Below are 15,402 nucleotides of genomic sequence, written 5' to 3' on the forward strand. Positions count from 1 at the left end.
TATTGGTGAAATTGGTTGATAAATTTTGTAATTTAATAAAAAAAGAAATATCTTATAGAAACTTGGTATGAGTTCATGACCTAAAATGGCTGCCTCCATGGCTGGTTTTTTTCAGACTCGAGCAGAGTAATTTACTGTAAATCGTCGTAGTAAGAACTGCATAAATAAAATTATCGTTTGAAGTTTTTCTATGAAGACAGGACTAGTTATCAAATTGGAATCTGGTTATATGGATCGAATGGAAAGAGTATTATTGTAAGTTTAAAGAGATTATATTTCGTATTTCTTTTAAAAATTGCAAAGTCTAGACTAGTTTAGACCAAACAAAGCTGCAATGCAATTTGCAAAGTTGACAACTACGCAACTTCAACTGTACATGATTGATTGGCATGTAGGTATATACGTCAAAATATAACTGTCAGTTGTCACCGATGTAGTTGAACACAGCATGTACCGGTATTGTATGCTACAAAATGTAGTTGTGCAATTGTGGTGGCTGCATTGTGCGCATTGCGTCATGTAGGTAACCTAGGCAAACCTTAGTTAACACATTTACTAGTCAGCGAATTCGCCGAGACCGGGCACCGGTGTTTACGCGAGACATCTGAGTTCTACGCGGTCGCGCATGAGCACGGCATTTACAGCAGGAAATGGCGGGAAATTTCAACCATTTTCGCGATACCGTACAAGACGCACCTGGTCACAGTTCCTTCCAAAGCTTCAATTTCTTGTGTCCAATTACTTGAACCCGATATTATTTTTGTTTAAAAACGTTATTCCTAGAATTTAGAAATGGTTTTTCCTTGCTTAGGCTCTTCAAAATATTAAATTCACTTCATTCAAAAGGGTTCAAAATATGCAACATTTTATCATGTCAACACTGATTAAAGATAAAAATCACATTTTTGATCACAATTTTACATTTTTTCTGAGGTTATCCCACTGATTGGAATATTTTATTATGAAACAACGGCCTTTGATAAATACACTGAACCTTTAGTTTCTTTCTCAATAGGTCGATTTCTTATTTTAAAGGAAAATTGAATTTACCGGTTTTTTCTACCATGATTTTCTCTAACTTCTCGAATTCAATATTAATAAGTCCATGTTGATATATTTCAACCTCATCCACTCCATTAAATTTGAAATGAAATCATTGCATTGAAATGTATGAATAATAGCCTACTATTACCGTATATTATAAATCCGTCACAGTTAGGCCGGCCTATCTGTAACTAGCCCCTTCTGAGGTGGTTTGTTTACAAACAAGTCAGCATGACATGACATGTGACACGTACTGGCTAGCTAATCGAGGAAGAGCAGTATGGAACCAGAGTCGTGTATGGAACAGAAATGTGTACATTTTCAGATGCCAAAATAGAGATTGAGTATTATTTAAAAAAATATCTGCATGACATACTGAACTCTAAATATTACGGCCGGCCACGTTGCACGCTAGCCCGCGCCCGGGACGCTAGCTGTGAATCTCATGGCAGCCCGGCATGGCAGGGACATGGGGAATACGTAAAACCTTCATAATTAAATTTTGATAAATAAATAAATAATAAAGTATATTAAAAATGATTTATTGATTAAGGAAAACACTGTCTGACCCCTGCTGAAAACTGAAGCATTTCTCGGCAGCATGACTAGGCCTACTAGGCCTATCCATATGTAGGCCTACATCAACATCATTTCATGAAAATAAATTTCATGAAATGATGTTGATGTAACCTATCGAATAGGCCTCATGTAGGCCTTCATCAACTATAATTTCATGAAAATGATTTTCATGAATGATGCATGATGTAGGCCTACATGCGGGATAGGCCTAGTAGGCCCAGTCATGCTGCCGAGAGCCACTGCGAGGGTAAAATGAACGCCGGGCCAATTTCTGTGCTTTTAGGGACCGTTCTGACAAGCAATTGTAAGGGGGCCTGATGCAAAAAAAAAAATCATCGGGAAACATTTTTGGGCCCCACCTTTTAATACAGACCTCAAAAATTTCAGGCCCCCCTTTTTGGCATTAAAATTATGGGTCAACCCCATAGAAAAGCATTTTAACTCAATTTTTCTAGGAAAATTTGTCATTTTTTTCAGGGCCCCCCCCTTAGGAGGGTCAAAAATGTTCAGGGCCCCCTTTTTGCATCAGGCCCCCCTAACAAATGTTTGTGAACAGTCCCTTATGGCCCCATTAACCTTGCCCATTAAGGTATGTTTTCTTTATTTTTTACAGGCACCCCCATAACCCCCTTGTTGGCAGCACTGAGTAGGCTTATTGATAAAGCTTAGGGGTGGTGCCATAATCATGTCTACCCCCAGGGTGGTCAATTGTCAAAAAGGTCTGCCAAAATCACTTCCCACTTCACCTAGGGAGGCGAGTTAGCGCAGCGGGTTCCCTCGCTTTGCACCACTGAGGTCTCGGGTTCAAGCCCCAGCGCCCAAGGACTCATGTGCACTTGGTTTATCCCGATTCCATGCTCACTCTGCAGGTTTTCTCCGGGATCTCCGGTTTCCTCCTGTATCACAAAAATCGGTGATTAGTTGTTTGGTTATCAAAACTTCCTTCACCCAATGGAATTTGGGGAGCTGCACAGATAATTGGTGAATGTTACAATCTAAATGCGGATAGGTGTGCGCCAGGGTTCGAATTGGCTGTATCGCATAGCAGTTTGCTCCATATTTTGAAGTAACTGCTACCCAATTTTGCATTTGTATAACACTTTTATCCTGATTATGATGAATTAACCAAAAACTGCTATGCAAATTTTTAAACGAATTCGAACCCTGGTGTGCGCCGTTCGTCAGCAACCTAGTTGATGCGATCTGATTGTGATTATTCACCATTGCAGCGAAATTACAGCGCTTTGAGTCCTCTAAGTTCTGGAGAAAGGCGCTTTATAAATCCAAAATTAATTATCAATTAATATGTCTGGAGCAGTCAAGTTAGCTCAATCGATAAGGTGTTCGACTATGGTACGAGAGGCTGCGGATTCGAACCCTGGCGGTGCCTAGTATGCTCTTGTGGAAAAAACGTACTAAACTCTGGGGCTGATCCTGGTTGCGAACTTTATTTGTGGAATGTCTCATGAAGTAGCAAAGTCCCTGAATTGTGAAATGGTTTATGGAATGATGTTGGACCGTAGAAAAGTGGGGCGATGAGCACGAAATGCCCCTTTAAAGTAAACATGGCTCTGAAACTATACATCTCACACTAACAATACTAACACATTTTTTTGATGACTTTGACCACAAATTTTTATTTTTTCAAATATCTTAAAAATACCAGAATCTAACCCAAGTTTTTTTAGTGGCCCATATATAGCAGAGTTACTGCAGGGCTGCAAGCTGGTAACTTCCATGCCCTAACTTCAGAATTATTCCACAGCTACTCCATCACAAGCTACTGTATTACTCTACGTTATTGCACAGCTTCTCCAGCTTGGAATAGTCCTGCAGTATTGAACTCGGCTATCCATGGCTACCCAATAACTGGCCATATGAATATGGTTGTGTATGTTTATGATTGATCAGAGTGTGACAAAGTAAGGATTCACCAGAAGTTTGTTACACTTTCATAACATATTTAATTTTCTTCATGCATAGTGTATTCTACATCAATTTGAACTGCATATTTGGATGGTGAAAGCTTTTGTCATAAGAAAAGAAACAGGTCGTTGAACTTTCCACATAGGGTCAATTTTAAAATTACACAAATCCTGTTCAAAACCTACACTATCGTAATCCTCCTCTGGCAATAAAGATTCAGAAAAAGTATACTTTGACATACCTACAATGTATGATGTACGGTTAGGCCTAAAAAATTGTTTGATTGGCGTAATCCGACCGACCTAGAAATAAGCCCGACCCTAGACTTTTTTCTTACTTTTTTTGCAAAGAAATTTTAATTAATTAAAAAAATTCCACAACCTTTATCATATGCAATTTACAGCTTAAAATGTGTGCAAAATAAAAATTACTGACCGACCTACCCTAATATTTTTTACGTTATGCCAATCAAACAATTTGTTTAGACCTTCATAGAGTTACGAGCAAAAGAGTAACATTGTGACGCTATAGGTCTAATGAAAATGAAATTGTTCTGATTTTTATGAAAATGATCTCAAATTAGGGGCTGTGCAATAATTATGAGCCCTGGGGAGGGTAAAATTGGGGGCAAGAAATTTTTGGCGAACCCGAAGAAGGGGGCAGCGATTTTTGGTGGGCGAGGGGGGGCAAGCGATTTTTGGTGAGCCGTTCGGATATTTTACCCGCCCCCCGGGGGAGCTGATAATTATTGCTCAGCCCCTTATTGGTCTTCTTGCAAGAAATCAGACAAAGAGAATAGTTCTTTTAATTATCTAGGGTGCTTTCTTATTTTTGATATCAATTTCAAATTATAGAACTCAATAAGACTCGATGTGTATTGTCCTTTTTGAATTTTTGATGTGTTACCAAGGTAACAAAACATCCTATACTGCACAGGTTCACCATCGGTACTTGACTTTTGCAGTACAGCATTGTAATGTGTAGGTACTCTGTGTGTACCAGTCAGGTACCTTGGGGATGATGAACCTGTCCTGGCGGCCACAATAGGGATACATGTACATAGTGCAAACTATTATTTTTTTGATTTATCATAGGACATATAATTGGAGACCATTTCAACTTCGAGCATCCTCTGAACCCTTTTGACCTCGGGAACACCAGCTGGAACATTATTGTTTGTGTTTAAGAAAGTCCAAGCAATAAAGCAAATTTAACATGATTTGCACATCATTGTATAACATCTTTGTCCAGGCGTGTCGTTATCACGCTGATGACAATGTCACAATGTACACCAGCACCAACCCTCTTCATGAATGGAACTACATATCTTCGCCCAGTTTCTCTTGAACATCCATGTTCTTTTCTGTGAAAATAGAGCAATAAAAGAAAAAAAAAAATCAGTAAATAAGCTTAAACTGAAAGTTGTTATTGTGTATATCAATTACAAATTTGAATCACTGATTAACTTGATAACTTAAGCTGAAATTACAGCTAGGTTTAGGTGACAAAAAACCCTGTTCTACAGGCCTGTCTGACCTAGATTTTTGTGTCTCAGGTGTGCTTTTTTTTGGAAAAAAAAAACTATGAATGGAGCAAGTGAAAAAAATTGAAAAATGTTTACAGATCTTAAAATTTACAGGTATAAGGTCATTTGCACAAGAAAAATGCTCAACTGACAAACCTACATGGGTTTATTTCTGTCGCATTTGAGTGTACAAATTGAAGAATCGTGGAGGAAAAGTGAACAAAATGACAGACCATACAGGCAAAAGCAGCCTGCCTATTCCCAATTTCAACAACACAATCTTGATGTCCATCATTTCTATTAAAAAGCAATGAGCACCAACTCGCCGTTTTTAGTGAGTTTTGAGTACTTTCGTCACGTCCTATCCCGTGACCTGTGAGAAAATGATGGCACTTGTAATTTTTGGTTATTTTGAACAGTCTATAATTTAGTTGAAGTGCAATTTTAGCAACAGTTTTGATGCGATGACCCCATCATTATTTCCGAACTACCCTTGCTATTATGGTGTCGTTCTTCATCAATTTCTAGCCTCAAAAGCTATTGGTGAGCAAATTCCCGGCAAATTGAAGCTAGACTACCAGGGTGCATTCTACCATTGCCAATCCGTGGGTTGTATAGGGTTGGAAATATTCCAACATGCTACACGTTCCACCCCTAGAGTGCACCAACAGGTCAATTCCTGTTAATTAAAAATGTATGTAAACCCAGCTTACAGCCCCACATTTTCTAGGATGGGGGAATCTGGGATGATGGGGTGAAGTAGGCCTACTTGAAATGAATTGCATGATAATATCATGATTAGGCAAAAAAAATATTATTGTGTTGCCCTCAAGTGGGAAATTTAGGTCGGACGGTCAGATTTCTTTTTTTATTATTCTCAAATATTAAATAATGCTTCTTCATTTATGGGTCATTTGTCAATTTTGATTTCTGGATACCTGTTAGACATCAATTAAAGACTAGTCTTTCAATAAAATATTACTTTTAAGTGAAAAACATTGAGTTTTTGAACAAATCTGTAAAATTCATCATTCAAAAAAAAAAAAAAAATTATGACCCTGATTTTTCAGGATTTAGGGTCGGACGGTTGAGGGCAAAACAATAATTTTTTTTGGCCTAACGCATGTCACACACATAACACATTTGATCGAGAAGTCTATCTTTAATACAGGCCACTGATAGAAACCAATGATTGATTATTATGGATTGAGCTTTGGAGCTACATGTATCTCCAAATCATGTCAGAATCAGTCAAGCATAACACCACATTAGCAATGAAAATTCGAAGTAAACAACAACGCAGATCACGATGGGTACAGCACCCGAAAAAGCTGCTCAAATGACACATCAGCGAATTGTGAGCATGGGGCCATGGTTAATCTCATAAAATAAAAATGAGCAAACTTTGGCTGCTCTGAAGATACAGATATGTCATCAAAATAAATTTCGGTACCCCTGTAACATTAAACTTAATAAAGAATTTTTTAATGTGTTTGAAAATTGGCGACGATTAAGTGACTGAAGTAGTTAAATAGTTCCATGCTCTATCTCTGTCCGTGTTCACACTCACTGTGTCATCGTGGATAGTAGATATACGAGTTCTAGATCAAATGACGCACAGACAGTAAGTTTACTTCAACCCAACAGAAGCCAGCTGCTCGGTCATAATATTTAATATTAGCATCTCTGTGCAATATAATCCTTCTAGGTACATCCACGGCCTTGCTAACGCATACATGTTTACATACACATAGCCATCATTGCCCATTTACATGGCATATCACTCAGAAATACATGCATGCCATATACATGCATGATATTGAAATCGTTTATTATTTTTAAAAAAAGGACATTTTTTAACCTTGGGCCATTCATTAATTCAGCCTATTGAGAGCGTTTTTATTCACTTGCATACAAGATCAGATATAAAAGAAGGTGTACCAAGTGCCCAAAATCATGGGTAAAGTACAAAAAGATTTGAAAATCCTACCGCTGCTACTGCCTTGTTGCAGCACGGTGCAGAGCTCCGAAACAAGTACAGAATTTGGGTGCAAAGCAATGTACAATTTCAGGAAATATTTATCACTGATGATGAAACCGGATTCATTTTAAGAATATCTTAGATCAAATTATTACCTTCGATTCGAAAATGTAGTTACTCTTGCAATATTAACACCTTTTTGCAGCATTTTTATTTTTTCACGGCTATTGTTTACGTGCAGACCGCCAAGCATCCATCTTTAATTGTGTCAAGGGCATAGTCTCGCTACCAGTCGTTTTAAGCTCTTCGGTACAACTAAGTTGCGGATTTTACGCAAAATAAACAGCGGTGCGGGGCCCCAACACAATGCATATTTACATAGAAATTTGAATTTTTTTCGAGAATAGGTGGGTGAAGGAAACCTACATAAATATGTTTTCTATACTTCACTTGACCCAAATATATGATTTTTATGGTGATAATCAAGTCGCACATGGAATTTTAGAGGATTTTGATAGCAGTTCCATTAAAAAAAGCTGCCATCGCCATGAGACTAAGATCTAGAAACACCCCGAAATGCCGTTTTGGGGAATTTTGCTAGCTGAATCTTTTTGATGAAAGTCAATCTTTGACAAGATGTAACTTTGCTACGGAAAGTGCTATGAAAAAAAGGTTTTCAGTTTTGGCTAAGTTTACTCAAGGGCTTTAATTTGATATATAAAACGATGCAATTTGATGGCAAATTTGAATTCACCTAGGATACCTACGTCATGTACGTAATGGCTAATGCGTGACTGGTGCACGCTAATGTGCCGGGGGGACATCAAAAATTTGGTGGGTATGTTCCCGAATTTTGAGGTGGTGGATTTTTGAGAGCTGAAGGCGTACCGGTAAAAGGGGGTCTTAATTTTAAAGCTGCGAACAAGTGGACTTTTGGAGCTGCGCTGCGAACAGTCAAAATCAAGTGTCTTTCTTGGCTTCAAAATCAAGGGTCTTTCGGAGCTCTATTTTGGTCAAATATAGCCTAGGGGGTCTTTTGGAGCTGTGAAATCCAAAAAGGGGGGTCTTTCCGGGGGAACGTTACCCATATGGTCATTTGTGTTAAGTGCCCCCCGGCTTATGCAAGCCTGCACTCGGTTTCAGAGAAGAACAGCAGTCCCTTGCTCAGATTGATGCAGGGCTTTGTTCGCACAGACCAACGTTTCGCTGTGTAAGCGGCCAATCAGGTTACCACGTTTGTTGTTATGATTGTCAGATGATTGAATCGGCCAATCAGAACCCACTTCCGTGTTTACCAGGGCTGTCAACTTTTTGGAATTGCTTGGCGTGAGACAGAGCCGTACCGGGATTATCGACTACAATGTTTTTGACCCATGATTATTTGAGCCATGTCGTTCGAGAATCTGGGGGGGGGGTAGGAACAACAAATTATTTTGACGATGCGTGAGATTTTACTCATTTTCCAGCATTTTGGGTGACATTTACTATCTAGGAGTGAGATTATACTACCTTGGTGTGAGACCGTGAGAAAGTGCCCCAATGCGTGAGACTCACGGCCAATGCGTGAGAGTTGACAGCCCTAGTGTTTACACTGTGCACACTCTCAAAATGTAAACAAGTGCCATTCTTCTTTGGCAGAAACTTTATGTTGGGACTCAATTGATGCATGCGCAGTAACAAAAACCGAATAATTCGCCAATTATAAAGTATCTAGAACAAACTTTAGTCTGAAGTTGCTCTGAGAAGACATACATGTACCATTCACGTGAAAATTCAAGGGTAAAGCTATATTAGGTAAAGCTGGTGATCTACGTACAGGAGAATCAACCCTGTGCATGATGAGTGTCATATTCGAAAAGAGAAGTGAGATCACAGCTGGCTGCAAAGTCTGGCTACATTCATCCTAAATTCATTAGTAAATTTGCTCAGACAATTGATTCCTCAGAGAAATGTGTTATCTTTTTAGTCCTTACAATTTTGGATTAAAATTTAAAACTTCCAAATTTGTAGATTGTACATGTATGATTAATGATTATAAATTTAATAGTCATTGATATTCTCAATCACTTTTGAAAAAGCATATGTAGCTTATATCGTAACTTGAAGAGGAGGAGGCTTTTGTAATCCTCAATTTGTTTTTAAAATTCTGATTTTACATGATCGTAATGTACCAAACTTTCATGAACTAATGTAACCTTCATAATCAAGGCCTTAGTTGCTGTATTAAATAAAATTTGTAATAAAATCAAGGTAGGGCGAGATGGCCGAGTGGTTAAGGCGTTGCGCTGCCGGCCAGGAGATACGATCGACGAGGGTTTGAGCCTTGGGCTTGCCTTAGGTGAAAATTCTCTTCCCTCCCAAAAAGTTCCTATATGGTCAGGAATCCTTCAATTCAGTTCAGAAATTTAATTTCAGAATTTAATTGAAGAATTTCTTCTCGCCCCCATACACTGCTTATCACGTGCAGATATAGGTAGTGTATGTGCTTCGTCCGTGATTCGTAAGTCACGTAAAGCCGTTGGTCCCGTGTACAGGAAGAGTCAAACCCTATGCACGTTAAGTGTCAGAGCTATTCGAAAAGAGAAGGGGGATCATCCCCGGTTCTGATATCTGCAATCAATCCTAGGTTCCAGGATCGTGCATAGGTAAAATGTGCACGTAAAGCCCGTGCGTTGATACTCAACCATTTGAGGTAAGCACGTATATGGAAGGAAGGAAGGTATACAAGATTGTATATAATCAAAATTATTTAGTCAAGCTATGGCTGAAATGCTTGTTGGAATCTTGGACATGTAAAGGGACAAAGATCTAGTTAACTCAATATAATTTTTCTTTCAGAATTGGCAATTGATACCAGATCAAGAAGAATAAGGATCTGAAATCTTGGAAAAACCATGAACATGATAGGATAACTGCTCACACAACAACAACAGACCCTCCTGGTAAATTGAATGCAGTCTAGCCTAAGGTTTCCTGCCCCAAATATGGGTGACAATAACAGTTTATCTCTGGGACATGGGTACACATCCCCCTGTCTTATTCTGAAGAATGAAGTGGCAGGTAGCCTTCCACCGTCAACTCTAAAATGGCTGAGGCATCGAGAACACTCGTATCCACCACAAAGTTTTCAGAACAGTTTAGGGGCTTGTGGTGGAACTACTCCACAATCCGGACCCGGAAGTAGTAGCAATGTCTGGTTTCATCCAATACGGAGAAGAACTGGTGCTGGTGCTAATAAAGAGAGGATGTTGCAACAAATTAAAAATAGACTGTATCAACAACTACATCCAACTGGTTATTCAGATGTTGCTCTGGAACATGGATATAGCGCTATTTTTAACTTAGAATTTTCGCCAACTGGGTGAGTGTATAATATTATACATGTGTATTGTGTAAACTACAACTTTAAACAAGATATGCCTACTTGAGTGAGTGTGATGTTCAGGTACAATCTCATAAACATGTGAATTGATAACTTGAGTTGACTAGTCGATGCGCCCCTTGGGTAACTGGCAGTCAACTTGTCATATCGAATGAATAAAGTTTTAAATTATGGTTTTTAAATCAAATATTATTTTCAGCATATACAATGCATCTTCAAGTAAAAGTGCGCACATTGACAATTTTGATTACCTGAGTACCCATATTGTGTTGTTATCATAACAGTACATCTTGAAAGTGCATGAAATTGGTAGCATTTTTAACAAGTCTCTGGATCATTATAACATCTGCAAAATTAATGTAATTATGTCCATGAAAGTAAAAAAGCTGTTCTTAAATTGACCCTCTCAGCTTTCCATATTCCATACCTCACCCACATCAAGGCTATGACAATATTTTACGTAGTGCCATCAATATTTCATTGTGTTATTCTATAATGTGTTGTATAAAACTATCAGTATGTTTTGTTTAATATGTTATGCTTTGTCTTTGGCTGTTTCATTCCAGTGAGGTATTAGTTGCAGCTTGTGAGGGGAAATCCATGCTACTATTTGATCCCATATCAATGAAGCACATAGGGACAGTACCAAATGCACATACAGATTGCATCAATACTTTCAGGCAAGTGTTTTACTCAAATCCTGTACTCTTTTCCTTCAAAGTGAATGTATACTTTCGTATGTAGCACATGAATAATTTAAGAAGTTATGGAACTTTTCATATTGAAATTTCTAGGACTTCATGACCCTTTAACCATTACCCCAGTACTACAAGCTACTATTCTACAAAGCTCCTGCAATACCAAGCATCCCACGTGATGCGATTGCATAATCATCGGAAATCACATACTTATACAAAACTATTTGCCAGGCAAAGTTCACACATGTTGCTTGATATCGCCGGTCAGCTGTTCCGCACCCGAGAGGTCTGTGGTTAAAAACCAGGAGGAGAAAACAACTTTTCTCTTCATCTTTTTTTCCTCCTTTTTTTTCCCCTTCACCAAAAAGTAGTTACGCTGTTAAGGTTAATAGATTGATCTTTTCTTCTTCTTTTGTGTGTGTATAGATTTCTCGACAGCAGGACATTTGCATCAGGATCAGATGACACTACTGTTGCACTCTGGGATATCCGCAATCTCAAACACAGGATACGAACCTTGAGGGGGCACAGTAATTGGGTGAAGAGCATCGAGTACTGTAGCAAAGATGGGCTACTAGTGACATCAGCATTTGATGGAAATGTGTACACATGGGATATAAACAGGTACAAAATGCAGAAATTCATCAGTTTAAATGAAATGTTTGATATTGATAAAGCATGACATGATCATTTACAAAGTGAACTATACTTTGATCAGCTCGTAATCGGCGGGAATTGTTAGGCTTTTACCACTACGCCGAAAAGGTAGATCCACGTTAAGAGTGATATTGTTCATCTGGATGATCTACAATGTGCATGTTAAGGGGGTACTACACCCCTGGCCAATTTTTTGCCTATTTTTGCATTTTTCTCAAAAATTATAGCACATTGGTGACAAGTAAGATATGTATATTATAGGGGCAAGGACTACAACTACTGTACTGAAAATTCAGCAACTCAAAGCAAGTAGTTATTGATTTATTGATCAAATTATTGGTTTTCCCTCATTTTTGACTGTAACTCCACAACTGTTGTCTGTGCTGAAATAAAATTTCCAATGCAGTAGTTGTAGTCCTTGCCCCTATAATATACATATATTACTTGTCCCCAATGCGCTATAATTTTTGAGAAAAATACAAAAAAAATAGGCACAAAATTGGGCAGGGGTGTAGTACCCCCTTAAAGAAAGTAGACAAGTATAGGACTTGAATTAATAATTTGTGATTTTTCTGACGATGTGTCACAAGACAATATTAATTCTCTATATATTGATATTAATCCGCGATGTTAAAATTCCCGCCGATTACAAGCTGATCAAAGTATAAGTCTTTCCTTAGAAGGCAGGACTCGTTTTGCCCAGCAAGATAGTCTTGTTTCAATTTATTTGCTTTACAAATTACATGGGTCTTTGTGTAGTATCAGAATGTGACTGTTTATAGGTGGGTGGTCTGATTCTGACACTTGGTGCTTTTCATCTTACATAGAGGCCCATCAGTTGATGCCAGAAGCTAAAATGTGTATTGCAATCGCCCATAAATTAGTACATGCGCGTATGGTGGTACACGGCTTTCTACTTTTTGTACATACCATCAAAATGTATATGTTTTACCAAAAATATTGACATTGTAAACATATTCCAGACCTTAAATTTTGATAGGGACATGAAAAAATATCAGGATTCTTTTACAGCAAAACACTCAACTTAGATGGGATAAAATGGGGGATCTTTAAGATTAGTTTGCAATGTTCCATGATAATTTAAGAAGATTACTTATAATATTATCTGATTGAGTGTCCCATGTGAAAGAAGAAACAAGCAAACAATGTTTTTCACTTTCTTTGCAAGGTATGAAGAAGAGGGCAACACTAGCTTCAAAAGAGTCTTTCATATAGAGAGTCTAATGCGTACTCGCCTTACACCGGACTGTACAAAACTAGTCATGTCAACAGATGTGGGATTCTACATAGTCATCCACGATCTTGACCTTGAAACTTTGAACTCTGACCTGATGGGTTTCAAGCCCATGGAGTACTATGATGCACTAACAGATGAGAACGAGGAGAACCAAATGCAAGAGAACAGTTTCAATAGGGTGTTTCATGCTAAACGTAACCGTGTGGAACTTGTGATGGATTTTCCTCCTGAGAGTTTCCCTTGGAGTATTTCATCACTCGTGATTCATCCGCAGGGGTGGTGTATGATGTCAAGGTACACGACAGAGAATGAGGATTATGAGGTAAGAAAATAGAGGATTATTCCAACATTTGTTGTAAGAAAGGTGTGCTTTCAAGTATTAAACACAATATTGAGAATGTACGTTGGTGATGAAGTACCATTTCAGAAGAATTTGAGATCAGACCAGGAGTGGAGTTTAATTAAGACCCATCCATACTCTTATGGTGGGTAACTAGGCTGATGTGTGGGTAAGATTTGAGAAGTTCTCACTCATCTGCTCATAACAAGATTAGATCAGTTTCATTAATTGAAATGTCTGGGGTACTAATGTTATTGTTGAAACAGTAAACTTTCTGGCCCACTGGCGAGTGTCAAAAAAAGAAAAATATCAGACTAGAGACAAAACATATTGGTTGTGATCATTTTGGGCATTTGTCTGCAGGAAATGACATGTAATATTGTTTTCTTATAACACTTACGACCTTCATCTTCTTTATTTACTGCATTAAAACCTATATCATTTTGAGGATTTTCCATTGAAACTAACATTCTTGGTACAATATTCAAAAATGTGGCATGCTTGTTTGATCAGAAACTGATTTTAAATCCTTGCAACATGTTCTTTGAAACAGAAGATAAATTTCTAACCAAATTCATCTGTATTTTGTCTTCACAGTGGACATGTGTTCACGACCTTCAAAGCAGCCAAAGTCCATTGCCAGCAGAAGATGACTATGATGCTAAAGAAAGAACTGAAGACTCTAGCAATGAGTCTATTGAAGTGAACTCTACATCACCTAGTCCTCCATTCACACCAACCAACAGGCTTCTCTATCACATCACAGAGCCTAACGACGGTAGGGGCTATATCAAGGAACTCAGTGTTAGCCCTGATGGTAGACTATTATGTTCATCATTTGGACATGGTGTAAGGTTATTATCATTTGACCAAAATTGTAGCGAGCTTTGCGATGTGTTTCCGTCACAACCTAAAGAATTGTGTCATCTCAAGTTGATAGTTTGTCATAGACATACTGTGTTGACGTCAAGGTTTTCTCCAACTCATTGTCTTCTTGCAACAGGTTGTCTCAACGGCAGAGTGGTTTTTCATCAACCAAGGCTATGATTTGTTACTAGAAGCAGTTCTATTAGCTTATTTTGGGTTGTTGTTTTTTTAAGCGATGTGTTAGGAATTCTCTTTTAGTTTAATGCTGCTGCTGTTTTAGTTTAATGTTGGTACTATATCAAAAAAAGTATGGACTAACACGTTTGTTTTATCAAAATCATCTGTTCTTAACCTTTGCTCCAAATCTAACCAAATAATACAAAAGCAGAATAATTAATAATAAATAAAGAATTTGCAAACCTTCAACTGGCACTCTGTAGTTTACATGTGAAGGGTACATACCACCAACTTACCCAGTTTAGATTGTAGGCCTAGTTTGTATTTATGGGCTGATATAATAGTAATAGACACATAGCTGTTTTAGGTAAGAAACCCCACTAGAACGCTTCATGTATTGACATTGTAATATTTAGTATTTCACAAGTTTCACCAAAATCTGATGCTCAACCTGCCTGCACACCCCTACACACCAAAACAAGTATATATAAAAAAAAATTATATAAAAATGTGCATTACAAAGCAAATTGTTGGTATGTATCACTCCACATCAGTTCGGGGGCACTGCTAATTCAAAGACGTCTCTGATATCAAAGACGGGTCAGTGATTTCACATACGGGGGTCTGTGATATCACATACGTCGTGCTTTTTTTACAGTTTGGGACTAGATGCAGCACATCGGAAAGAAGGTCTCTGTATCGGAATATGCTTTCCTATGTTTAGCATATATCTGCCTGTGCAAACATCATATCTATCTGTGCAAATTCTGACAAATGGTCCCAGAAAACACTTAGATTGGCAAAATCGAGCCATATCCAACGTTTTGAAGTAACAAAAATCCCAAGTCATGGGGGAGTGAATATTTTGGCAAGGCAAAAAAGGAGGGAGCAATGAATTTTTGGCCAGTCAACGAGGGGGGAGGGGGGCGATTTTTGGCACGCATTGTGGCGGCAACTTTTAAAAAATA

At 38.2% G+C, this 15,402-nt stretch overlaps 1 protein-coding gene across 1 annotated transcript; it reads left to right on the plus strand.

Annotated features, from left to right (window-relative positions):
* The first annotated feature begins 86 nt into the window (after nt 1-86).
* On the plus strand, nt 87-14,979 carry LOC140148635 (DDB1- and CUL4-associated factor 10-like). Its single transcript, XM_072170660.1, has 6 exons — nt 87-255; nt 9,894-10,416; nt 11,004-11,117; nt 11,562-11,759; nt 12,982-13,372; nt 13,988-14,979. Exons 2-6 carry the CDS (start codon nt 10,007-10,009, stop codon nt 14,435-14,437), a joined length of 1,563 nt encoding a protein of 520 aa, XP_072026761.1. The 5' UTR covers nt 87-255; nt 9,894-10,006; the 3' UTR covers nt 14,438-14,979.
* Nucleotides 14,980-15,402: the final 423 nt, after the last annotated feature.

This window comes from Amphiura filiformis, chromosome 3, assembly GCF_039555335.1.
Source record: "Amphiura filiformis chromosome 3, Afil_fr2py, whole genome shotgun sequence".
NCBI classification, from domain to species: Eukaryota; Metazoa; Echinodermata; class Ophiuroidea; order Amphilepidida; family Amphiuridae; genus Amphiura; species Amphiura filiformis.